At 47.8% G+C, this 23,997-nt stretch overlaps 1 protein-coding gene across 2 annotated transcripts in view; it reads right to left on the bottom strand.

The window, feature by feature from the left end:
• TNN (tenascin N) overlaps positions 1 to 9,227 on the bottom strand; it is a 64,359-nt gene extending 55,132 nt beyond the window's left edge. The window contains exons 1-4 of one of the 2 annotated variants that reach the window (XM_043567717.1): positions 7,166 to 9,227; positions 5,292 to 5,666; positions 4,516 to 4,779; positions 974 to 1,159 (exon numbers count right to left, since the gene is read on the bottom strand). In XM_043567717.1, the coding sequence (XP_043423652.1) occupies positions 974 to 1,159; positions 4,516 to 4,779; positions 5,292 to 5,666; positions 7,166 to 7,571 (1,231 nt within the window). In that variant the 5' untranslated portion in view covers positions 7,572 to 9,227. Of the gene's footprint in view, positions 1 to 973; positions 1,160 to 4,515; positions 4,780 to 5,291; positions 6,790 to 7,165 lie in introns of those variants that run through there. The other variant, XM_043567716.1, reaches the window with a different exon arrangement.
• Positions 9,228 to 23,997: the final 14,770 nt, after the last annotated feature.

Below are 23,997 nucleotides of genomic sequence, written 5' to 3'. Positions count from 1 at the left end.
TTTACAGCCCGAATGTTTTTCTGCCCCCAGCAATCCTTTTCCCTCAAAAGTTTCTTTTCTAATTAGCCTCATTGTATTCCATTATTTTCTTCTTTGCTCTGCCTTTTGCTGTCGTTGTTGCTTGTTATTTCTCTGTAGCAGCAAATCTGAATGACTGTTGTTCACGGCACTGGCACCGATATCCAGACTGGGGCAAAGTGCAGACAAATAGTGGCACGTGTGAGACACACCCACTGTTCTCCGCTCTACAAATGCTGGGAACCTCAAAGATGTCCTTTCAAGATGCAACTCACAGAGCGGACAGCAGAATGAGGCCCCAGAGGAGAACTGAACCACAGCGCTAAGAAGCCTCAGGGCCCCCTCCCCTGCATAGGCCACTTCCAAGGGTATTCACACGGGTATTCATGATTGTGTATTATTTTCCCTAAAGAGAGCCCTGAGAACTCTATAAGCTTCAGGAGCCACAAAACATGATCCAGCCCTGCAGGTCCCATTTCCTTAGCAACCATCAGATTTTCAGCACTCAGCAGATTCACTTGGTCAGTTGGGACAGGACATCCCCACCCAGGCCTCCCAGTATGACTCCCCATGCAACATGCCAAACAACCCAGTCTCTTTCTCTCATTCTCTCTCTCTCTCTCTTTCTCTCTCTCTCTCTCTCTCTCACACACACACACACACACACACACACACAGCTCTTCCAAAAGGAACATCTGTGCCACTATATCCACCCTGAGACACAGGCAGTTTTCAAGAGCACATTGGGCCTATGATCTGTTGACCAGGTGCTCTGAGATTCCAGTCAGCTCTGGGATGCTGGAGCACAGTCTGCAGGCCTACAGAATGGGCTCACATCTCGTAGTTTCCAGGGTCAGAGTTCAAGTGATTCCTAGGGCCCCAGGACCCTCTGTGCACACTGTCCCCACCTTGGCATCCATGGCGAACATCTCACATGCCCAGTGTTGGCTCTTACCAGTGATGTCATATCGGCTCTTGGGGTCACCGCTCCTGGGCACGGTGACCTCAGCCACCTCCTGCCCTGTCAGAGGGCCATACTGAAGCTTGTAGTAGTCCACCTCGGTCGGGGGGTTCTCCCACTCCACATCCAGGGAGCTCTCAGTCTCCTCTGTCACCCACGCGGTGCCAAGCACAGCCGGATCTAGGGCAGGGGTCAAGGAAGGCAGGAGAAAGCAGTGAAGAGCAGAGGTCCAGCAGGCCTGTAACAGGCCATTGGCTACCAGGTCAGTGCCCTTTCTTGACACGTTGAGAACGTGCTTCAGCCCAGGACACAGTCCTTAACAGGTGTCTCAAGACTACCAAAGTAGCAAATAAACTATTGGTCCTCACATTATCCATGGAGGGAAGACTATCTTCTGGGAAAGCCTCCTGTCTCCCATCCCTTCCCATCAGATGCCAGGCTGCCCCCCTGCCCAAGCTACCGTGGGCCAAGTCCTGGGCCACACCTCTCCAACCAGCCATCCAAACCTCCAGAACCTCCAGATCCCGGATCCAACCAGTCATCCAAACCACCAGGCCCTGGGGGCAGACTGCTCTGAATGAAACACCCCCTTTAGCAAAAGTGACTCAAGAATCACAGAAGGGTCCCTCAAAGACTGCACCCCAGCATGAGGCACTCAGGCCCTCCCATGTAAAGTGTGGGAAACACGTTTGAAATTTTAAAATTTTCTCGTCCTCTGTCTCCCAAATTATAGCTCCTTCCTCACCTCTCAGATTCTCCTATGAGGACTAACGCTAAGCCAAACTCTATAGTAGTTTGGTGAACTTTAACTTGGTCCTTCTGAGGATCCTTCTTGCACTTTCTACCACAGTTTAGACCTGGCGCCCTCAGCTGCCCAACCTGTCCAGCCTGCAAAGGAGAGTTATTGGGCCCATTTGTTCACAGCAAGTATTAATGGCTCAATGTTTCCCCCCTCCCCTAAGAAAACAATGGAATTATAATGATGAATACAAAAGAATGGATTCCTGGTGTGGCTCCAAGGGAAGAACTTTTGAGTGGTGGCTGGGGAGGGGACCCATTCTCTGGGAGCACTTTGCACTCCAAAGGCCGTATCCCAGGTGGATGTGGTCTGACCTGAAGTCTGGAACAGGGAAGACAAGTCCCTAGACTCCCCAGCCTTGCCCTTCTCCTCGGTCACATGCCCACCTTCACCACCTTGGCGGTGCTCCCACCTAGGCCTACTGACCACTTGTCAAGGACATGGGACAGAGAATCTGTGCATCAGGAAGGGGGTGAACATGGTGTTCTCAAGGTCCCTCAGCTCTGAATGTTCCTGATTCACTGTTATGAACAAAGAAGCTCACAGAACCTTTTCTCTGAAGAATTTCTTCCCACCTACTGGCTTCTACCTGCCAGCCTCCAGGCTCTTCCTTCGAAGGTGGGAATTCCTTGAGGGAACAGGTCAAGACGTGAGTAATGGAAGTGACTCAAGAATCACAGAAGGGTCCTAATCAGCTCACAAATGAAAAAGCGGAGACTTAATGAAAATATTCAAGATTATTTTGGGGATAAGTATCTCTCGGACTGAGGCTCCCCTGAGGAGCAAATAAGAATGGGTTTAACATGAATCAGATTAGACAGAAAGACAAGCTTCGCAGTTACAAGATTTTACAAGTCCCTAGAGCAGAAGCCAAGAGGGGTTACTAAGACTTTCAGAACAGATGTCTCTGCTCTTCATGGGGAAGCTTGGGGCACTGGCCTGTCTGAAGGCGGAGGCAGCCACAGACAAAAACGGGAGAAAGAGAAAAGCAGCCCAACAGTGGAGGGCTGGCCTGGTTCTCACTGGGTTGGCTTGGGTGTGCTCCCATTGAACATAAATGGTTGCACAGAACATCAACATCAGACAAGCCACTGTGTGGCCATGACAGATCAAGACAAAACAGGACCATTCTGTGATCGTGTCTGAACACAGACAAAAATGTGAACAATGGTCCAAACCACAAAAACGACTAAATATTCTCTCTCCTGATATGAGTGACTACCCTTTCTTTATTGATGATGGCTTTAGCCTCCCTCTAGTCTGTTCTTTCTAGATAAGGTTCACTAAGTTACCATAGAATTAACTCCCCTTCCCGACAGCATGCAAGCCAAAGCAAACCCCTGCTGGCTTTGACTTCCCCCAAATCACCTAAATACAAGTCCCAATTGTATCCCAGTCCTTTCTAAAGCTCTTACAGAGATGCTCACAGCCCCTGCAGTGAGCTCTCCCACCCCCAACAGTCAATAAACCCAACCTGCTCAACTCCAGAAGTGTTCCAAGGGGTCTATGGCTGGAGGGGGGTGACAAAAGCAATTGCAAATTGTGCTCCCAGGAGGACAGGTCCTTCATGGCCCTTTCCAACACAGAGCCATCCCTATCTCCACCGCCAAACAGGATAGGCAACTGAAATGTTTCTGCAAAGACATGTGCCCCAAACCCCATCCATCAAGTCTTCCTGGATCTTTCCCCAGGAGTTTAGCAAAGGGTGGAGGCTGATGATTTTTATCAGCATCCAAAACACTATGCCTGGTACATAGTAGATGTTCAGTAAAACATGATGAGTGCATATATGGATCAGACTCACTCAAATAATAGGTTTCTCCAAGTCCTTGAAGATCTAAGAACTTTCACAAGAAAACAAGAAATTCTAAATAGTAAGCAGTGATGTTTGTCCTTCCAAACACTGTGGTAACATTAGGTGGTGTGCTGGAACCTCTGTCCCTCCAGATCCATCCTCTATCCTCCTGTCTCCCAGATTATGACCTCTATGAATTGTGTTAGTCAGATTCTCTTGCCCTCTGGATTCTAGTTAAGTTCAGCCAGTGAGTCACCAGGAGATCAGAGGGCAGGATAGAGAGTTCAGGCAACTGTTCTCCTCCCCTTCCCTCCCTCCCTTCCTTCTCCTTCCCTCCAGGTGGACCGCCTGCATCTCTACCCAAAGCGCCTCCTCAGGCAGCCCTCTCCCACAGCTCTTTTTGGGTTCCAGTACCAACCTCCATCCCTGACCCTTCAGAATGAGGCGATCCCCACTGATGCCAGTCCTATAGTGTTTCGCCAGCCAAATCCCACCCAAGCCTCTTCGCTAGCTGTCTTCAATTACACTGTTTGTTCTCTCTCTTTCCTGCTAAGATAAATCTGATGCAGGGCGCTTCAGCAAATCTTCACCCATCCCAGCTTGAACTTGCTGAATGGCTTCAAAGGCTCAACGAGGGCTTGGGTGTGCAGATGTACTCCTTGGCTGCTTGTGTGTGGTGCAGGGCAATCAGACCTTACTATTCTCAGGGGGGCAGAGAAGTGCCCTTGAGCCCCAACCCAGTAAGGCTCTATCACTGACTTGGAGGAGCAGAGAGAGGGGAGCAAGAACTGAGATTTTTCTCCAGAAACTAGGATTGCAGCAGCTACGCTTTTCAACCCCAAATCAGGGCAATGTTCTGAGTAGTTGAAGGGTATTTGCAGGGACGATGGAAGAAAGCATTTAAAATGGGGCCTTTCCTGGGAAACCTGGCCGCTTCCTCACCCGTGGTGGCAAGCAGATGCTGTGGGCGGCTGGAAACCTCCTTCTTCACGTTGCGCAGGGTAACCATGTACTTGGTGCCAGGCAGCAAACCGAGGATCTCATAGCTGTGCTGCTCCTTCGGCACTTGGATCTGCTTCCCAGAGAGCTCCTCTCCCAGGGGGTAGTAGCTGAGGAGGTAGTGGTCCACCTCGCTGGCTGGCTCCCAGCTCACCAGCAGGGAATCCTCTGTGCTCTTGAGCAGCTGCAGGCCCTGAGGGGCCACCACTGTATGCAGAACAGGAACAGGTGTGCAGAGGGTGAAGCAAGCGAGGGGAGGGGGGATGCATAGCCAGTGTGCATTCACTGAGCACCTACTATACACTTAACACTGTGGTGGCAGGTATGAGAGCACAAAGAAGCCGTGCTGAGCACCCCTCTGGACACCCCTCCCCACACACCCGCCGGAAGTTACGTGAGGGGGAGTTCCCTGATCCCGTCATCGCCCCCCCCACACACACACAGCACCATCAGATCACATATGATCAGTGGTCCCGCAACCTAGAACTTATTAATGAATGCCCACCCCAGGGCCCCACCCCAGGCCCGCCGAATCAGACACGCAGGCCGAGCCAGCAATCTGTGTTTAATAAGCCCTCTGGGGGCTCTGGCGTGCGTGGGCTGGACGTCGAGTCCCCCCCCCCCCCCCCCCCCCCCCGCCACGAGCACCAAGTGTAACAGGGTCTGAGGGTGCCCGCCCCCAGCAGGGAAAGGAGAGAGTCGGGCGTCGGCGCTCTCACCCTGGGCGCAGTCCGGGCCGCTGAAGCCCTCCTCGCAGTAACACTCGCCCGTGTCGCAGAAGCCGTGGCCGCTGCAGTCGCCGGGGCAGCGGCGCTCGCTGCAGTCCTCGGACGTGAAGTCCTCGTGGCACTGGCACGCGCCGCGCACGCACACACCGTGGCCGCTGCAGTTCTCGGGGCAGGCGGGGTAGGCGCAGTCGGAGCCCACGTAGGGCGCGTCGCACTCGCAGCGGCCGTCCACGCAGCGCCCGTGGCCGCTGCACGCCCCGGGGCAGGCGGGCCGCTCGCATGCGGCGCCCTCCCAGCCCTGCTCGCAGCGGCAGCCGCAGGTCTCGGGGGAGAAGGTCCCGTGGCCGCTGCAGTGGCCGTTGGCACCTGCCGGCGAGAGGAAGGTAGGCTGGAGGGGGTGCGGGCCGGCGAGCGGGCCTCTCCCTTCCCTGGAGCTCCGGTAAGAGCGGGCTGGTGGGCCCTGGGCACTGTCTTTGAAGGAGGGCAGGGCCCCTGCAGAAGACTGGGGTCCGCCCTTTCCGCCCCCTCTCTCCCCGACCGGCCAGACTCTGACCTGTGACATCCACAAACTGTGCCCTCCTTTTATGCCCCCAAAGCCACGGGAAGTCCCCTTCCCCTCCCCTTCTCATCCAAGTGCTCAGGTGAATTCGGGTTCCCTCTGCTCTAAACGGCAGAAATTACTTAGGACGTTTAAGAATGGGGGCGCGTTCACGTCCGCAGCCTGGGCGTCCTCGCGCCGGCGCAGAAGCTTGTCTTGTCTTGGCTGGAGGTTGCTGGACCTAGCAAGGCCGGGTCCTTGGGAGATGAGCCCAAACTGAATCCTGGCAAAGGGGGCCTCCAGAAGCGACAAACCGGCCGCGTCTCACTACGGGGGTGAGGGACGGGAGAAGGGATCACCCAGGCTCCCCTCTCTGACCCCAGGCAGCAAGAGGCAGTTGGAGGCCCTGGCCCTTCAACAGCCCGGCTCCTGCTTCTCAGAACACCCTCTCTCCTTCCTAGAAACTTTGGACGTGCAGGCTCCTCGGCAATCCCGTGCTGTTTCATTCTCGGCAGTGTCCCTGGTGCCTAGTTCTGTGTCTGGTACATAGGAGGCGCTCTCAACGGTAGCACTTCCTCCAGCATGAACAGGTACGCCAACATACCACTGGATACTCGGATCAGCTTTCGTAATTATCAGCTATGGGCCAGGGAACTTATGTACGGCATCTAGGGTCCTCAGAACTAGACTAGTGGATAGAGTTTTCCTAACTGGGCAGTTTAGAAAACTTCAGGAACTGACCCAGAGTCACACAACTAAAAAGCAGTGAAACCCATCTGTACCCAGTCCTGTCTAGCTCCAAGGCTGACCGTCCTTCCTGTCTTTCCCACTGGCTTCCCCTTCCAGTAGAGATTGGATCCACAGGTCAAACAGCACCCAGAAGTGTAAACTCAGGAGTCCAGACTCCCTTTCAGGGTTGCTGGTCCCTCAGCACCTGGGTAGCTCAGTTGGTTAAGGGAGCGACTTTGGCTCAGGTCCTAATCTCACAGTTCGTGAGTTCAAGCCCCGCGTTGGGCTCTGCTGGCAGCTCTGAGCCTGGAGCCTGCTTCAGATGCTGGGTCTCCCTCTCTTTCTGCCCCTCCCCCGCTCACACTCTGTCTCTCAGAAATGAATAAACGTTAAACATTTTTTCTACAAAGAGTTGCTGGTCCCTCTCTACTGAGGCTTGCAGATGCTTCCTGGAGCTAGTGTCGAAGATGAGACCCCCACCCCACCCTCAGAAAACCCAGAGGGAGGTGGGAGCACACCAGACCCCCACAGGACACCTGGCATGTGGAAGGCGCCCGTTAGTTGTTTGTTGAATGAATACCAGATGGTAAAAGCTCACCGGCAACTCCTCGGCAGCAGCGCTGAACATCACACCGCTCCTTCACCTCCGCCATCTCTTCCTCCAGCTTCTTCACTCGGGCCAGGAGGGCTTGGATGCTGCCTGCCAGCTCACAGTCCTTCTGTGGCGTCTGCAGGCGGATGTTGTGCCTGAAGATGATGTTCTGTTCCTCAGCCTCCCCTGAGGCCAGGAGCGAGGCTCCATCGTCACTAAGGGGCTGGGGGTCAGTCTCAATCTGGACCAGAGCGGACTTGGGCACATCAATCTTGTAGGTGTGGCTGACAGTAACCTGCGGCTCCTTGTCGCTGCAGCCCTGAGGCTCGAGGGTGGCCGGGGCTGAGGCCACCAAAAGCACAGAGCCAAAGAGGAGCCCCAGGGGGAAGCAGAACATCCCCCAGAGACCCATCCTTGGGGAGACAGGGAGCAGATCCTCTCGGAGACCTGTATCCAGAAAAGATGCAAATGAAAGCCATGAAGATTTGCTGGTGGAAATTGCCCTTCATAGTGGATTCGAAGAGTCCACAGGAAGCTGAGAACCCAGCAGAACTACATCCTATATCTCCTAAGGATCCAAACTAAATTTTGTGTTCTTTCTCCTGCTTCCTGTCTTTGCTTACACCGTTCACTCCCTGGGAGACCCTCCTCTTCACCTCTAATTCAATACTCACCTGACGAATAGTGACAAGGAAAACGATTGCGACCAGGCTTTGATCTCCCCATCCCTGATCTAAACCACACACCGAGTAATACCCTCCCCATTAACACCACCTACAGAACAGCCGCACCTAGAGAGCATGCTGTGTGCCAGGCGCTGTCCTAAATGTTCTGCGTTGATTACCTTATTCGAGCCTCACAACAATGCTTCGTGGAATATACTATTACTACCCCATTTTGCAGATACAGAAACTGAGACTCGGCTCCCTAAAGTGACTTGCCCACAGGCAAACAGCCAAGATGGCCGAATTTGAATCCAGAGACCATGCTCATCCCCACTTTGTCACACTGCTTTGCACACGTGAGGAAACCAAGGTTCAAGGGACTGAGCAAGTTGTCCCAGGTGCCACGGCCAGGAAGGGCAGAGCCTGTCCTCAGACCCCAGGCCAGGGTCCTGCTCACCACCTCTGCCTGCGAGCCAGCAAAAGATGAAAAGATGAGAACTTCTAATACAAATAATTTTTCCATGAAGTCTTCTCTCATCCCCCCCCCCCCCCCCCCCCGCCCATCTCACTACAGCAGGAAACTACTGGCTCTCCTGCTGAGCATTCGGAGAAATGTATTAGTTCCTCTGTGAGTCTCTTCACGGCCTACCTTATGTTACAGTTACTCTTGTATGCCGTTTGTCTCCCTGTGAGGCTGTCAGCCTCTTAAGGACAGGACCCAAGGCTGGTCCCTCCCGGAGCCCTCCCAAGGCAGGAGCAAAGAGCCACCCAAGCCAAGGGGTTCAGTCACCCTCAAATCCGTGCTCAGTGGCCTGGTTTGTCAGTCAGGCCGGGCCACCCTGGCAGGAGCAGGCGATTAGGTTTCGCCTCTGGTTTGGCCCCCAGGAGGTGTGAGCCTTCCTCCATCAGTGTGGAGAAGGACCTCTGTCTCCAGCTCCTATCCAGGATGGCACGTTCTTGACCACTATCAGACTGAGGCCGGGCAGACACAGGAGACCTAGCCAGTGCCTCACATTCGCTCAGGGGCACTCACTCACCAGAACACCTCTCAGCTGGGCTGTCACGGCCCCCCTTTGCTAGAAACCGAGCTGCAGGGCTGCCTCCGGCCAATGGGCTTCTGTGACCAACTCACGACTCATAAGCGTTTGTACCGAGACTGAAGTCAGGAAGCCTTGTCCTTTCCTGGAGGTGATGTCCCAGTCAAGCCCAGGCTCTCCCTCCCCATTATAAGAGGCAGTGACAATGTGCTGGAAAAACAAATCAGGTCCTAGGTGTGTAGCCTCGCGAAGGCTCCTTATCCTCCTGTTAACCATCATCCTCTGGTAAAGTGGGAATGATAACACCTGCTTCCTGCATTGTATGTGGAGAGCGGTTTGCGCCATGCCAAGCACACGGTAAGTGCTCAATAAATGACGTTTGGGTTTTAATCAACTACCGAGTATGACTTCCTTTTCTTTCTCATCTTTTCTATTGTGAAGGGTGATATCTATCCTGAAAAGAGCATGCAACAAAAATGGTGTCATTTTTAGTGAATTGTTACAAAGGCAACAGCCGGGGAACCACCACCCAGCTTAAGACCTAGAACGTCGCGAGCCTCCGGAAGCCCCCCACAGGCCCTCATCTGATCCTGCCTCTTTTCCCTATCAGTAGTCAGAGTCAACCATCAAAAGAGTTGACCTGGGCAGGTAACTCTGTTGGCCAGAAAAGGAAGAAAGCCTCGTTGAGCCAAATTCTCATACTTTGTATGAGTCATCTTTTCTAAGAGTCCTCATTTATTTAGTATGAAGAAGTGGAGGATGAAGGTCCCTGGCAGCATTATTATTAGAAGTGACAATAAAAACATTACAAGAATACTATATGTTATTTGTCAAGTTGCTGCTTGGTGCCAGGCATTGGCCAGGTGCATTAATCCTCATAATTAAACTCCACAGCTGCTAAATAAGGTCAGGGCCAGTCTGCCTACCCTGGGTGAGGAGCCAGATGTGAAAGGCAAAGTCACTTACCGGGGGGTGTCCAACTAGTAAGTGGCCCAGTCAGGATTCAACACTAGGTCCATCTGATTGCAAGCCTGCACTTGCTCTACGTCAATACAACATTCTGACACTAGTAACACGTGAGCTCAGGATGTACCTTCCCTATGCAATTCCCTCCTTTGGCCTGACACCCTGTGTGTTGGGCCCAAGGGATGTGCTACCACTCTGAACTAAACAGAGCAGCCCCAAAGGAGAGTTCTTCTTTATATCACCCCTTAGCCCCCCTCACTCCTTCTTGGCTCTTCCTATAATCCAAAGCATGCGTTATTGCTAATCATAATCATCGTAGCTCACCTTTTCTGAGCACTTACTATGTCCCAGGAACTGGACTCAACACCCTGCAGACATAATGGTCAGTGGGACATTTCTTGTTGGCGTGGGATTTGGACAGTGGGTGGTAAGTGCCCACACATTTGTTTAAATTTTTTATGTTTATTTTTGAGAGAGAGAGAGGGTGTGTACGGGTGAGGGGCAGAGCGAGCAGGAGACACAGAATCCGAAGCAGGCTCCAGGCTCTGAGCTGTCAGCACAGAGCCCGGCGCAGGGCTCAAACTCACAAACCGTGAGATCATGATCTTAGCAGAAGTCAGATGCTTTACCAACTGAGCTACCCAGACACCCCAGTGCCCACACATTTTAAAGAGTGACCTTCTATTGGATCTCTTCTTCAGGCAGGTTGGTCTGAATAGGAGGTGGGGGGCAAAAAAGACCAGCGCCTGCCCCTTGCCCAGAGGAATTCAGAGGCGGGGGTTGCCTAGAACAGCCTGCATAGCAGAGACTGGAGGTAGGCTACAGTAGGAGAGACCTGCACCCCAGAGTTTGGGGAGACAAGACTATGTTAAGTCCTGCCGTAGGTCATAGTCCTGTGTAAATCTATGCAACTTACCATGGGGGGGGGGGCAGAGCTGAGGGGCAGCCCCCTGGCTCAGCAGGAGTATGCTTCCCCAGTGGACAAACCACAGGAGGAGGTTCCCAGGAGGTAGAATGAAGACCGTCTAAAAAACCCAGGACAGAGTCGCACAAGAGGGAGCTGATGGAGCCAGCCCTGGGAGCAGCTGCCACAAGGGCATCGGAAGGAACTACGATGGCTCTAACTAGGTAAAAATCCCTTTTCCCTTCTCTCTGACTCCCCTCCCTGCTGCTGACCTGGAGAAGGCAGAAACAGCCGGGCAAGTTGGGGGAGGCAGTGGAGGAAGGAAGCCACCAGGCTCACCACCTGCCCCCTGGCGTGTCTGTGGACTCAGGCCCAAGCTGGGTGAAAAGAAAACATGTGGCCTGGATAGGAGATTGAAGCTCTCATATTGGACGGACATGCCCTTCACAAAAGGGTTTTCTTCCAATACCAAAAATAACCAGAAAAGCTCTGGAATCTGCTTGAGATTTTTATCAGAGGATGGGGGGGGGGGGGGTGAGGAGGGCCAGGAGAGCAAATCGGAAGGCAGGTATAGGATAAAAATAATAATAATTATTATTTTTTTTATTATTTAGTTTATTTTATTTAGTTATTATTTAGTTTATTATTATTAACTGGGTGGCTCAGTTAAGCGTCAGATTCTTGGTTTCGGTTCAGGTCGAGATCTCTCAGTTTGTGAGTTCAAGCCCCACATTGGACTCTGCACTGGCAGCACAGAGCCTGCTGGGATTCTTTCTGCCTCTCCCTCTCTCTCTGCCCCTCCCCTGCTCGTGCTCTCTCTCTCTCTCTCTCTCTCTCTCTCTCAATAAATAAGCAAAAACTCAAAAAAGATAAGATATTTCACAATTGCTATCTTCAAAAGTTCAACCCAATGGTAGCACAGTTACACGCATAGCTGTGTGTTCACTCCCCGAAATGGGGACCGAGGCTCAGGGACATCAAGCAATGTGCCCTTGATTATGCAGCAGAAGTGCAAGGCTGCAGATTCAAACCGGTCTACACAGTGTCCACTAACTGAGCTTAAGCCCTGAGCACCTCTGTCAACCCCAATAACCACACACATTGATCTCAAAGCAACTTCTTTGAATGGAGTTTTCGCTGTCCCAGATCCCCTTCCCAGGCAACAGTGGAGCTAGAAAAGCAGACTGAGACTTCTCTGCCCACTCCTGCCATCCAAACCCCTCCCCCACCCCATGGCTCACTATTTTCTGAGACGCAAATGGAGCGCAGATGGGTTTTTGAAGAAGTTCTGCACGAATGCAAAATAGCTACAGACTCTTGCCATAAACCGCAGCAAGGCTGTGCAAAGCCCAGTCTCACTGTGTTTGTTTTGGGAAGCCTGGAATATGAGAAACCCCAGAAGCCCTCGTATGAGCCCTCCGTGTCGCCCGTCCTTCTGCCGCCTGTCGCTTGTAACAAGATGTCCTCGCTAATTGCAGCCTCTTGGATTCCCCCAGTTGAGCTCAGATTTCCCTGGGCAGGGTAATTGTTGGAAAGAAGATGGGAGGGAGGGATCTGCGACCTAGCACTTCTGTCAAGTGTAATGAGCGAGAGGAGAAGCCTGCTGTCTCTCCTTCCAGCACGTGGCAGGAGAGACTTGCCTTGTGTAAGAGCAGAAGGAAGGGATGACCTCACCAAGGCTGCTAGCATGCACAGCTGACCACAGACAGAGCTCCGTCAGAGTGGGGAGGGGGCGGACAGGGCAGCAAATGTCACCAAGGAAAATGCAGGGTAAGTTGCCGAATGGGGATGATTTTTCTGTTGAGGAATCATTTGGTAAATGCTGTAGGAATGTCTGCGATAAAGGGGGTTTACATGCGAGGAATGTGCCTGCAGGAAACCACGGGAAACCAGGTGTCCACAAGAATCAGTCTCATTGACTCCAATCTTGTCTTTAATTCTGGCTGCAGAAGGGGTGGGAGGGGTGTGGGGAAGTGGCAGGCAGAGGCATACTAAGACTCAAGACAAATGCTTCCTGGCATTGCTTTTTCGAGAAAGGCTCTTTAAGGAGTGTGCTGCTACCATCAGCTGGATGGACAGTCCTGGTTCTGCCCTGAAAGACACACTGATGTCACAGGGCTCTACATCTGTGCTCTATTCATTCTCTCTTGATGGCCACATCCACCCTTGTGACTTCAATTTCCAACCAACCACAGATAGCCCCAAAATCTATATGTGAGTTCTTCAGCCGGACATCCTTGTAAATCTCGGGCATGGTAGTGACCATGAATGTGTTGACTCCCTCTGTATTTTCAGCACAGTCCTGACGAAGGTAATATTTTGTGTATCAAGTAGTAATCCGCCCCTAGGTTTTTTGTGTATGGGTTTATTAGATGGTGGTGACTGCCAAGTACTTTATAAATATTATTCTCGCTTAGTCCTCAAAATCCTGGGAGTCAATTGATACCATTCTTTGTAACAGGTGTTCAGAGAGGTTAACTAGCTTTCCCAAGGGCACAGAGCTAATAAGCAGCAGAGCTGAGATCAAACACCAGGTCTGTCCACTCTCCCTGTGTTCTTCATCTTTCTGCTATATGTACTGCCTGCCCCTCAAAAAAATCCAGTGAGAAGAATACCAACTGTGAAAAATAAACCAATGTCCTCTTGCCTATCATATTTAAGAGAGGGGTTCTTCTGCTGGAAAGAAAGAAAGAAAGAAAGAAAGAAAGAAAGAAAGAAAGAAAGAAAAAGGAAGGAAGGAAGGAAGGAAGGAAGGAAGAGAGAGAGAGAGAGAGAGGAAGGAAGGAAGGAAGGAAGAGAGAGAGAGAGAGGAAGGAAGGAAGGAAGGAAGGAAGGAAGAAAGAAAGAGAGAAGAGACTCAGGGCTTACCAGGTGCTCATTTCAAAATGAACTGCCCAGTAACTAAATCCTATGCCTGTACTCCCTCTGAGCAGTACCAAGGATGATCTCCTAGAAGAACAATTCGTTTTCCCCCCCACAAGGAGGTTAAATCATGATCACTTCTCATGAAATTCTGGAGAACTTCCTTCCCAAGAAACACAAAGCAGACCAAGACTTCTGTCTGTAGGGGCAGATGTCAACCAAGGCTTGGCCAGAGGAGAAGGATGGACCCTCAGTCCCAGATAGTCCTCTCCTATCCTAAGGCTGATGGTCTCCATGTCACCTCATTGTCTCCAAAGAAGCACACACATCCTGGCCGGAAATAAAATATACGACTTACAACGAAGAGAGTGGCAGCCAATTTCTAGCCACCATTACAGATCTTTATACTTAAATTCAGGGCTTTCTTTGGTTCCCTTATTACCTCATCCTGCTTTTACAATTAACCACAAGCAAATGAGAGCACCGCTTTGGGTTTTAGAAAAATCGTATCATCCATTTCCAGTAGAGTCACTTAAAAAGATATTCTGTCCCCAAATGACAGGGTGGACATCATTGAACCATGAAGGAAAGTGAAGGAGATGGTGGCTAGGGATGCACTGATGTCATAAATGTCACCTGGCATTTGTTACTCCTTCCCCAAACTCTCTTGGGCATATTCTGCCAGTGATCTACAACCTGGGCCTTGGGTGACCCCAAGGTCTTCTGACCCAGTACTCAGTCCAGGAGAGCAAGTTCTTGGGTGCCTGGCTCAACTCATCCTCAGCCTACCGATTTCACCTCTGGATCTTTTTCTCTTTTAGTAATGTGAGCATGTGAGATGCACAAGACAGTACTCTTTCGGCTAGGTCATACTACAGACAAACCAAATACATGTGAACACTTATTTCGAGGCCCTGTGACCCTGAACCCTCTGCAGAGGTATTCTATACAGGATAGAAGATACCAAGTGTGGGTGAGAATGAAAAATTGGTTTCATGGGATAAGGCTTAATATGGTGGCATTTCAGGCATCATTAGGTGTGCCCACTCCTCCGGGTCAGTGGACCACAACCGGCGAGTGCCCAAGAAGTCCTTGTAGATGACTCTCACTGCCACACAAGACCTCTTTTCCTGAAGAGCTCTTTCCACCAAATCTTCCCATACACCACAAGCTAGAAAAGCTGACACATGGTGTCTCTGATTCAGCTTCAACATTCAATCACCTTTTCACAGGTGGTCACAAGCTGCCGTGGTTGTTTTATTCCATCAACCGAATATTAGTCTACCTTACGGGAGCTCAAATGGGGTGGTGACAATGGTAGTTACCACTTTCTAAGTTCTTATGATGTGCCAGGCTCTGTGCTAAGCTCTTCTAAAGCTTTTCCTAAGCATCAGGCAAAGGCAAAGATGTCCGTTGACACCATGGGAATGAATTCCTTCCTCATATAAAGCCCTTCCTTTTACTTTCACTGGAATGCACAGGCTCGTGCATAGTGAGAAGATAAAATGGGCACAAGGGCATAAATTCGGAGACCTGCCTCCCCCACATCCAACCATACACCCAGTCTCCAGAATGCCTAAGCATCACGTTAGACACACAGGTGTAGAGGGCTTCACATGACAAACTCTGTTTCAGCTGAATGATAATGAAGAGAGGCGTATGATGAAAATATTGCTTTTCCTATCTTTGGTTTAACGTGTGGTTTTCCACAGATTGAAATAATTTTAAAGTTCCAGCCTTCTTCCAAAGAAGGTGAGTTCCATCCGCACGCTCTGGGTCTCTCCTTGAGACCAACAGCACTTATTCAGACAGTGGCTGGTTGACATTAACAGCGAGTCTACTGTGGTGAGACCCTGCAAAGCCTATTCGGGGATCAGGCTTGAGATCTTAGCATCACCAGCTTGCTGACTGGTGGCCCCAGATGCTGCTATGGAACCTAAACCATGATCTCATATCTGTATCCAGATCCTACAGGAGCCAAGGCTCTGGAATGAGTGGTGGATGGACAAGAGTTTCCACTGGATCTGGGCATGATTTCTACAGGCCCCTTCTCAGGAGCAGACCTCAGTCTACCCTATATTTCAAACCACAGAACGGTGCTGGAATAGAAACCAGAAGCCACAAGACGATCTGAAGTCATCCTGTGTAATTTTCCCTCCTTTAGCAGTCAGCTGCAGCCACAAATTTGGGGACATAGCAGGATTCAAAGTTGCATGAAAGAATGTCTGGTTTGGGAGAGCAGGGGAGTACCCCTAGGAAAAAAAATGGTAACTGATGTTAATACTTTCTATTTCTTCCGGAGATTGTCTCCCAGCATTGTCACCTTGACTCTGAGTCTCCAACAAACATCTAAATGCCAAAAAACACCAATTCTTCCCATGCAGATCCTGTGTTTCGGCAGCCACCTGTCTATGGCCGTGGCTAAGCACGTGTCACCTGCTACCTCAGTGGTACTCTGGCTCCTGGAGGAGCCTATGGGCATTAGACACTGTGGCTAACCTAGTTTGTTATTTTTATGTTAGGATTTGTTCTTTTTTAAATGCTCATGTCAGCAACTCCAGTTTTGTGTTTTTAGGTGACTGTTCTCACTCATTCCTTCTCCATTTCCTCAGGTATCTCCTGACCACAAAAATAAATAAATAGGTACATAAATAAAAAGACCCCGAGAACTAGTCCAGCACATAGTTTCTTGAAATGCTTTAATATGGGTGTTTTCAAGGCATTTCAAGGGTCATGGCATGGGAATTTGGGGGAAAGTTATAAATAAGAAATAAAACCTATAAAATAAGAAATAAATACAAATAAGGAATAAAACCTATAAAATTAAATGTTTGAAAAAACTTCAAAGCTCTTAAGTGCATTTGCAAACATCATCTTACTTGGCATATCCAAATTTCAAAAAAAGGGGAATGTTAGGACAGTTTCCTGATCACATCGAAAATGAAAGCTTTGTTTCAGGTTTTTATTAAAAAGTGAGATGTAAGAAAACTTACCAAAAAATGAGGGCTTTGACATTGTAATAAAGAAAAAAAAAAAAAAAAGCCCGCAAAGAAACAAGAGATGAGGAGGCCACGAAAAACTTAAAGGAAATATCGTATGTAAAAATCTGTTACTCCAGGCAGAAATTCCCCTACAACACAGACTGCATGTGGCCAGGTAGGAAGGTGATTGTACTCAGTCCCTGTCGGGTATCCAGTATACTGCTGACTAAGGACACGTTACTTGGGTCCTGGCAAATATTTCCTAATTAGGTTTAGGCAATGACATTGCCTGGGATTTTCAGCTCAGGACCTCATGCCCAGCTGGCCATCACCCTCCCGCTCACAGGTAAAGCCCTCAGGACCTCTTACCTCAGAGGCTGCTGGGCACCACTTCCAACACTTCCCCCAGGGACTGGGCCCCTCGGGCTGCAGAGCTTGGTGCTTCTCTCTCCCTCCTTGTCTCCCCTCCTCAGCTTCCCTCCCTGGATTTAAATCCCATCCAGGCCAGAGGAGGAGCCAATGAGGACTCCTGGGTGTTTCCCTGTCTTCCCGGCAGTGACTCGGTTAAGAGATAATGAGCAATTCCTTCTTATTCTAACTAGGGAAGAAAAAACGTACACATTTCCCCCTTCTTTTTTACATCCGTTACACAGCAGCTAAAAATACTGGTGACTGTTTCCATTTAAGTAGATCCAGAAAAAGGTTATTAAAAGAGTTTGTATGTCTCCTGGCCAGGAGCTGGCTTTTTGGATTTGCAAGAGATTTTCTAAAGTCTCTCTTTTTTTTCTGTTTCAAGCAACATGGGACTTAATTGCCTACCATTTTTTAAAATAAGAGAAGACCCTTGGCATAGGAAGAAATGAGCAGAGACCCTCAGGGACAGATCCCCCTGCCAACCTCTAGCCTCCTCCCACCATCAGTTTGCAGCTCTGAGTGGCAGGGTTCTGAGGACACCGAGAGCAAGAATAGCAGATCTAGGGCATTCTACTCCAGTGCCCCCCTGTCCCACCCCTTCCCAGAGCCTCCTATACACAAGTCACAGGAGAGCTCCATCACCAGGAAAGCACCATGGGCGCCCTTTGGTGCTGTCCTTCCTTTTTTGCCATCGGACGGACAGACCTTAATTCTTTCCATGAAACAGAATTATTCCAATGGGTCACTGCTGACACTCAGTGTTCCTTCTGCCCTCCACCCCACCTCTGCCCTGCCTGAAGTAGGTTCCAGAGTGCAGAACTATAATGCACTGGAAGGAGTCCATATGCTTCAACTTCGAAATGTAGGCATTGAATGTTGTTGGAAGGGAAGAAGGACCAAAGAGATGGGGGGTGGAGGAGTTGCCCCAGAAGCATGAAGGTGCATCCAGAGCCAGATTGCTGTATCTGAAGTTTGTGTCTGCTACTTGCAAGTGACCTTTGACCTAACCTCGCTGTGCCTCAGGTTACTCATCTCTAGAAGAATAATGTGGTTACGGTAAGGATTAAAGGAGCTCGTACACGTAAAGAAATTCGGGGAGGGGCCCACATGGCAGAGAAGTGGGGGGATCCGAAGTTCCCTCATCTCTCAAACAAAGCGGTGTTGAAACCAAAGGACTTTGAACCCCAAGAAGCAAAGAGAGTCGCTTCCAGGGACCCACCCGGACAACCTGGCAGGCCATAGGTGTGTGATTGTGAACTGGAGGAGAGAAAACAAATGGAGGGGAGGGATCCCTTTCTGTGGAGTGACAAAGGGAAGAGAAAGAGGCTGGGGAAGCATAGGACTGTATCTGGATAAGAGAAAAACCATGAACTGGAACAGAGAAAGATCCAATATCCAACTGCCGGGCTTTCTCCAGACTGGGGCCGGCTGCCCGGATTGCACACCTGGGGAGGAGGGGAGCCAGCCCCGGGTTCAGTGGCTAGGTCAGGGGCGCAGTCCAGAGTGGGAGAGAGCGATCCCCTCCCTGGAGTGCTGTGGGACAGGACAAAGCCTGCCTGCACCTGCCAGCCAAGGACCACATATCGGATGGCACGGGGAGTCACTCCCCCAGTACCGGTGCACGGAGGGAGAGTTTGAATCCCAGCCCAGCACCAGGCACCAGAGTCAGGGGAGCGAGACAAAGTGCCTCATTTGCACCGTGGCACAGTGAGCACAGCTCGAACAGAGTAGCTTGGGACACCAGTCCGTGGAGGAGAGACTGGGGTGTCGCCATTTTTCTCCCCATCACCACCGAGGTGAGGCTTCAGGGAACAGTCAACAGGGTGCACAGTGGAGGTGGGACCTGCCTGCACCAAACCACACCCCTGCACACCTGGTAACTGTCTATCTACTAGAACAGGATAGACAACCAGACAGCCCTTCCTCCAGACCTGCACTGCTGCATTGCCTGATTTAATTCTCAGACAGTTCTAATTATGTAGATATATTCTTCCTTTTCTCCTTCTTATCTCTTCCCTCCTCTAGTCTAGTTACTCTGGTTGTTGGTTTGTTTAAGCAGGCATATTTAATCCATACTCCTGATACCTATTCTACACCTCCTTCTTTATTTTCCTTACTCTCTCTCTCTCTCTGGATTAATTAAGCCATATAGTTTCTCTGTCTGGACAACTTTATCTTCTTTTCTTTTTCCCCTCCTCCTTCTTTATTTTCCCTTCTCTGTCTCTGGATTAAGTCATATAGTTTCTCTGCCTGGTCGATTTTTATTTTTTCTTTTTCCCCGCCCCTGTCATTTCTCTCTTTGTATGGGATAGGCCTCTTCCATCAGCACTGCTTCCACCCTGTTGTTTACTTGTAGCTGGTGTTCTGGTTTTTTGTTTTTGTTTTATTTGTCTGTGTGCTTGCATGTTTTTGTTTTCTGTTTGTTTTTTGGTTGTTTGTTTTCCTTTCCAGGGCTACTTCAACAAACAAATCAAAGCACACCTGGTGGAGGGTCCAAAACATTACTAGGAGTAGGCAGATAAATTAACCAAAGTCACAAGAGACAGCAAATAACACTCCCCAAAAAACACCTCCTGAAGGGCCAGGCCCTGGACAGTGAATGGCCCCTCTTTAATACAGTAGTGCTCACAGGTTCAGGGCACATAACAAGCTTTTAAAACACATAAGGTACAGAAAACTAGGCAAAATGATGAAACGGAAGAATTCTCCTCAAAAGAAATTCCAGGAAGAAATGACAGCTAAAGAATTGATCAAAACAGATATAAACAATATAACTGAAAAATAATTTAGAATAATCGTCATAAGATTAATCGCTGGGCTTGAAAAAAGCATAGAAGACAGCAGAATCTATTGCTGCAGAGATCAAGGAACTAAAAAATAATAATGATGAATTAAAAATTCTATAAATTAGGTGAAAAATAAACTAGAAGCAGTCACAGTGAGGACTGAAGAGGCAGAGGGGAGAATAAGTGGAATAGAAGAGAAAATAATGGAAAAAGAGGAAGCTGACAAAAATATATAAAAAAAATTCTGGATCACGAGGGGAGAATTAGAGAACTAAGTGAATCAATGAAACGGAATAATATCCATATTGTAGGAGTTCCAGAAAAAGAAGAGAGAGAAAGGGGCTGAAGGTATACATGAACAAATCATAGCTGAGGACCTCCCCAATCTGGAGAAGGAAGCAGACATTGAAATCCAGGAGGCACAGAGAACTCCCTTCAGACATAACTTAATCGATCTTCTGCACAACATATCATAGTGAAACTGGAAAAATACAAAGATAAAGAGAGAATTCTGAAAGCAGTTGGGAAAAACAGGCCTTAACATACAAGGGCAAATACATATGGATAGTAGCAGACCTATCTACTGAAATGGCAGGCCAGAAAGGAGTGGCAGGAAATTTTCAATGTGATGAACAGGAAAAATATGCAGCCAAGAATCCTTTATCCAGCAAGCCTGTCATTCAGAATAGAAGGAGAGATAAAGGTTTTCCCAAACAAACAACTACTGAAGGACTTCATCACCACTAAACCAGCCCTACAAGAGATCCTAAGGGGGACTCTGTGAGTGAAATGTTGCAAGGACCAAAAAGGACCAGAGACATCACTACAAGCATGAAACCTACAGATAACACAATGAGGCTAAACCCGTATCTTTCAATAATAACACTGAATGTAAATGGACTAAATGCACCAATAAAAAGACATAGGGTATCAGAATGGATACAAAAAAACAAGACCCATCTATTTGCTGTCTACAAGAGACTTATTTTAGACCTGAGGACACCTTCATATTGAAAGTAAAGGGATAGAGAACAATCTATCATGTTACTGGAAGTCAAAAGAAAGCTGGAGTAGTCATACTTATATCAGACAAACTAGATTTTAAACTAAAGGCTGTAACAAGAGATGAAGAAGGACATTACACCATAATTATGGGGTCTATCCATCAAGAAGAGCTAACAATTATAAATTTCTATGCACTGAATTCGGAAGCACCCAAATATATAAAACAATTACAAACATAAGCAATCTTATTGGTAAGAATGTGGTAATTGCAGAGGACTTTAATACTCCACTTACAACAATGTACAGATCATCTAGACAGAAAATCAATAAACAATGGCCCTGAATGGTACACTGGACCAGATGGACTTGACAGATATATTTAGAGCTTTTCATCCTGAAGCAGCACAATATACATTCTTCTCGAGTGCACATGGAACATTCTCCAAGATAAATCACATACTGGGCCACAAAACAGCCCTCAGTAAATATAAAAGAATTGAAATAATACCACACACACTTTCAGATCACAATGCTATGAAACTTGAAATCAACCACAGGAAAAAGTTTGGAAAACCTCCAAATCCATGGAGGTTAAAGAATGAATGGGTCAACCAGTCAATTAAAGAAGAAATTTTAAAATATATGGAAACAAATGAAAATGAAAACACAACAATCCAAACCCTTTGGGATGCAGCAAAGGCAGTCCTGAGAGGAAAATACATTGGAATCCAGGCCTATCTCAAGAAACAAGAAAAATCCCAAATACAAAATCTAACAGTACGCCTAAAAGAACTAGAAGCAGAACAACAAAGAAAACCCAAATCCAGAAGAAGATAAATAATAAAGACCAGAGCAGAAATAAACAATATAGAATCAAAAAAAAAAAAAAAAAAGAACAGATCAATGAAACTAAGAGTTGGTTTTTTGAAAAAATAAACAAAATTGATAAACCCCTAGCCAGACTTCTCAAAAAGAAAAGAGAGAGGACCCAAATAGATAAAATCACGAGTGAAAATGGATTTATTACAACCAATCCCTCAGAATTACAAGTAATTATCAGAGAATACTATGAAAAATTATATGCCAACAAACTGGACAACCTGGAAGAAATAGACAAATTCCTAGACACCCACACACTTCCAAAACTCAAATGGGAAGAAATAGAAAATTTGAACAGACCCATAACTAGTGAAGAAATTGAATCAATTATCAAAAATCTCCCAACAAATAAGAGTCCTGGGCCAGATGGCTTCCCAGGGTAAATCTACCAGACATTTAAAGCAGAGTTAATATGTATCCTTCTCAAGCTGTTCCAAAAAATAGAAATGGAAGGAAAACTTCCGGATTCATTCTATGAAGCCAGCATTACCTTGATTCCCAAACCAGATAGAGACCCCACAAAAAAGGAGTACAGGCCAATATCCCTGATGAACATGGACACAAAAAAAATCTCAACAAGATACTATCAAATTGAATTCAACAGCATATAAAAAGAATTATTCACCATGATTAAGTGGGATTCATTCCTGAGCTGCAGGGCTGGTTCAATATTTGCAAATCAATCAGTGTGATAGATCACATTAGTAAAAGAAAGGATAAGAACCATATGATCTGTTAATAGATGCAGAAAAAGCATTTGACAAAATACAACATCCTTTCTTTAATTTTTTTAATGTTTATTTTTGAGAGAGAGACAGAGAAACAGAGTGTGAGCGGGAAAGGGTCACAGAGAGAAGGAGACACAGAATCTGAAGTGGACTCCAGGCTCTGAGCTGTCAGCACAGAGCCGGATGTGGGGCTTGAACTCACGAACAGTGAGATCAGACGTGAGCTGAAGTTGGACGCTTAACCAACTGAGCCACCCAGGTGCCCCTTACAACATCCTTTCTTAATAAAAACCCTCAAGAAAGTTGGGATAGAACAAACATCATAAAAGCCGTATATGAAAAGCCCACAGCTAATATCATCCTCACTGGGAAAAAACTAAGAGGTTTCCCCCTAAGATCAGGAACACAACAGGGATGTCCACTCTCACCAGTGTTGTTTAACATACTGTTGGAAGTCCTAGCATCAGCAGTCAGAAAACAAAATGAAATAAAGGCATCAAAACTGGCAAAGAAGAAGTCAAACTTTCACTTTTCACAGACAACATGGAAAACCCAAAGACTCCACCAAAAGTCTGCCAGAACTGATACATGAATTCAGCAAAGTCTCAGGGTACAAAATCAATGTACAGATATCGGTTGCATTTCTATACACCAATAATGAAGCAACAGAAAGAGAAATCAAGAAAACCATCCCATTTACAATTCCACCAACAACCATAAAATACCTAGGAATAAACCTAACCAAAGATGTAAAAGATCTGTATGCTGAAAACTATAGAAAACTTATGAAGGAAATTGAAGAAGACACAAAGAAATGGAAAAACATTCCATGCTCATGGAATATTTAACAAATATTGTTAATATTGTTAAATATTGTTAAAATGTCAATACTACCCAAAGCAATCTACACATTCAATGCAGTCCCAATCAAAATTGCACCAGCATTCTTCTCAAAGCTAGAACAAACAATCCTAAAATTTGTATGGAACCACAGAAGACCCTGAATACCCAAAGTAATGTTGAAAAAGAAAACCAAAGAGGGAGGCATGACAATCCCAGACTTTAGCCTCTACTACAAAGCTGTAATCGTCAAGACAGTATGGTATTGGCACAAAAACAGACACATAGACCAATGGAATAGAGAACCCAGAATTGGACCCACAAATGGACGGCCAACTAATCTTTGACAAAGCAGGAAAGAGTATCCAATGGAAAAAAGACAGTCTCTTTAGCAAATGGTGCTGGGAGAAATGGAAAGCAACATGCATAAGAATGAAACTAGACTACCTTCTTACACCACACACAAATATAAACTCAAAATGGATGAAAGACCTAAATGTGAGACAGGAAACCATCAAAACCCTAGAGGAGAAAGCAGGCAACAACCTCTTTGACCTCAGTTGCAGCAATTTCTTGCTCAACACATGTCCAAAGGCAAGGGAACTAAAAGCAAAAATGAACTATTGGGACCTCATCAAGATAAAAAGCTTCTGCATGGCATAAGAAACAACAAAACTAAAAGGCAACTGACAGGATGGGAAAAGATATTTGCAAATGACATATCTGATAAAGGGTTAGTCTCCAAAATCTATAAAGAAGTTAACAATATCC

The sequence above is a fragment of the Prionailurus bengalensis genome, chromosome E4 (genome assembly GCF_016509475.1).
Source record: "Prionailurus bengalensis isolate Pbe53 chromosome E4, Fcat_Pben_1.1_paternal_pri, whole genome shotgun sequence".
Lineage (NCBI taxonomy): Eukaryota > Metazoa > Chordata > Mammalia > Carnivora > Felidae > Prionailurus > Prionailurus bengalensis.
Note: the sequence above shows the minus strand (reverse complement) of the source record. Positions and strands in the feature narration are given on the sequence as shown.